We start from the raw sequence: 1,647 nt of genomic DNA on the forward strand, positions 1-1,647 counted from the left end.
GCTGCTGTAAAAACGATTATGGGTATAACTTCCGCCGGAAGTAGTAGCAGCGTTGACTGAGTTGCGCCGACGGTGAAATGTTTTGTTTATGTGCGGTTTGTTTTTCAGGCGGGAATATATTAAAATGGCATTACAAAGCTCTGGAACAACCTGTGCTGTCCGTGGATGCACTTGTAACCAGACGAAGCTTAATTTGTGGCTTAAAGAACAGTGCTATATACACAAACCTAAAGTTAGAGCGGAATGCACTTGCGAGAGAAGGTACAGTTTTCATCGCCTTCCTATAGAAGACGAAGCTAAGCGAAACTGGCTCAAAAACCTGAACTTAAAGAAGCCCCCCAAAACACTTTACTTATGCTCTTTTCACTTTGTGGAAAAAAAAACCGACAGAGGACAACCCATACCCTACTCTTTTCCTCGGTTATGAGAAGCCTCCAGAAAAGAGACGCCGACTCCTCAGGAGGGATGACAGTTCATTCTCAACAGGTAACTTTACTCACTAAGCGTTACACAAATTTCAGCGTTTGACTGGAAAACATGATTACTAGAAAAGGGTCGTTTATACTTGCTGGCTAGCTAGCTAGCTTATCACAAATGTGTGCAATTGTTCTGTTACCTGTAGGTGAGCTTGATACCATGGATGTGGAACAAAATCCTACTTCCCTCTGTGATGCCCAAACGCAGTGGTCCGATCCATGGATGGAGGACCACACTTATTCGAAAGGACCCACCATCCCATGTGGCTTAACACTCGCACCACCCCCTGAGTTACAGCCAGCTGCAAGTTATACATTGACAAACAATGCAGACTGCTTGTTGTACACAGGTATTCCACTTCTTGAGTTCCACACTCTTGTATCCTGCCTGCAAGGTTTTGCCCCTACTTCATCTGCAATGCCTGTTGCAGACCAAATCCTGATGACACTTATGAAACTCAGACAGAACTTTGTAATTGCTGACTTGGCAAAACGCTTTGGCAAGTCACATGGTCAAGTCAGCAAAACTGTGAAACTTTGGATAGATGTTTTGTACAAGCATACCAAGGATCTTATTCCATGGTTGCCCCGTGAAACCATCAAGGCCACTCTGCCAGAGGCTTTTAAAGATCATTTTCCAAACACTACTTGTATAATTGACTGCACAGAAACTGTTCTACAGAAGGCTAAAAATCTAGATTCAAGAAGTGAATCGTACAGTCACTATTATGCCAGTAATACTCTGAAGTATCTGGTAGCAACTTCTCCATCTGGATTAGTCATGTTTATTTCAGAGGCTTATAGTGGCAAATGTAGCGACAGGTACATTGTACAGAACTCAGGGTTTCTGGACTGCTTGAGGCCCGGAGATGAGGTGATGGCAGACCGTGGATTCACTATCAGGGACTTATTGGAGGAACGCAAGGTGAATTTAGTTATGCCAGCATTTACACGCAAACAGTGCCAGCTGACTAATGAGGAAGTCACCCACACGCGACGCATTGCTCATGCCCGCATTCACATTGAACGGGCAATAAGGCGGCTAAAGGTGTACAAGATTCTCTCACAGACTTTGCCTATTAATTTGGTCCCAGAGTTTGATAAAATACTGCGAATTTGTGCTGCTCTTGTAAATCTAAGAGGGGAGCTTATCTCAAGCACATAGATAAAC

At 43.8% G+C, this 1,647-nt stretch overlaps 1 protein-coding gene across 2 annotated transcripts; it reads left to right on the forward strand.

Moving 5' to 3' along the window:
- Positions 1–29: 29 nt before the first annotated feature.
- Positions 30–1,647, forward strand: LOC107747409 (uncharacterized). Of its 2 annotated transcripts, none has more exons than XM_016561887.1 (2): positions 30–261; positions 623–1,647. In XM_016561887.1, exons 1-2 carry the CDS (start codon positions 78–80, stop codon positions 1,639–1,641), a joined length of 1,203 nt encoding a protein of 400 aa, XP_016417373.1. In that variant the 5' UTR covers positions 30–77; the 3' UTR covers positions 1,642–1,647. The 2 variants fall into 2 exon arrangements, with proteins under 2 accessions (XP_016417373.1, XP_016417374.1); XM_016561888.1 differs by having other exon boundaries at positions 175–486.

Source organism: Sinocyclocheilus rhinocerous, unplaced genomic scaffold (genome assembly GCF_001515625.1).
Source record: "Sinocyclocheilus rhinocerous isolate Xijiao unplaced genomic scaffold, SAMN03320098_v1.1 scaffold229, whole genome shotgun sequence".
NCBI lineage: Eukaryota > Metazoa > Chordata > Actinopteri > Cypriniformes > Cyprinidae > Sinocyclocheilus > Sinocyclocheilus rhinocerous.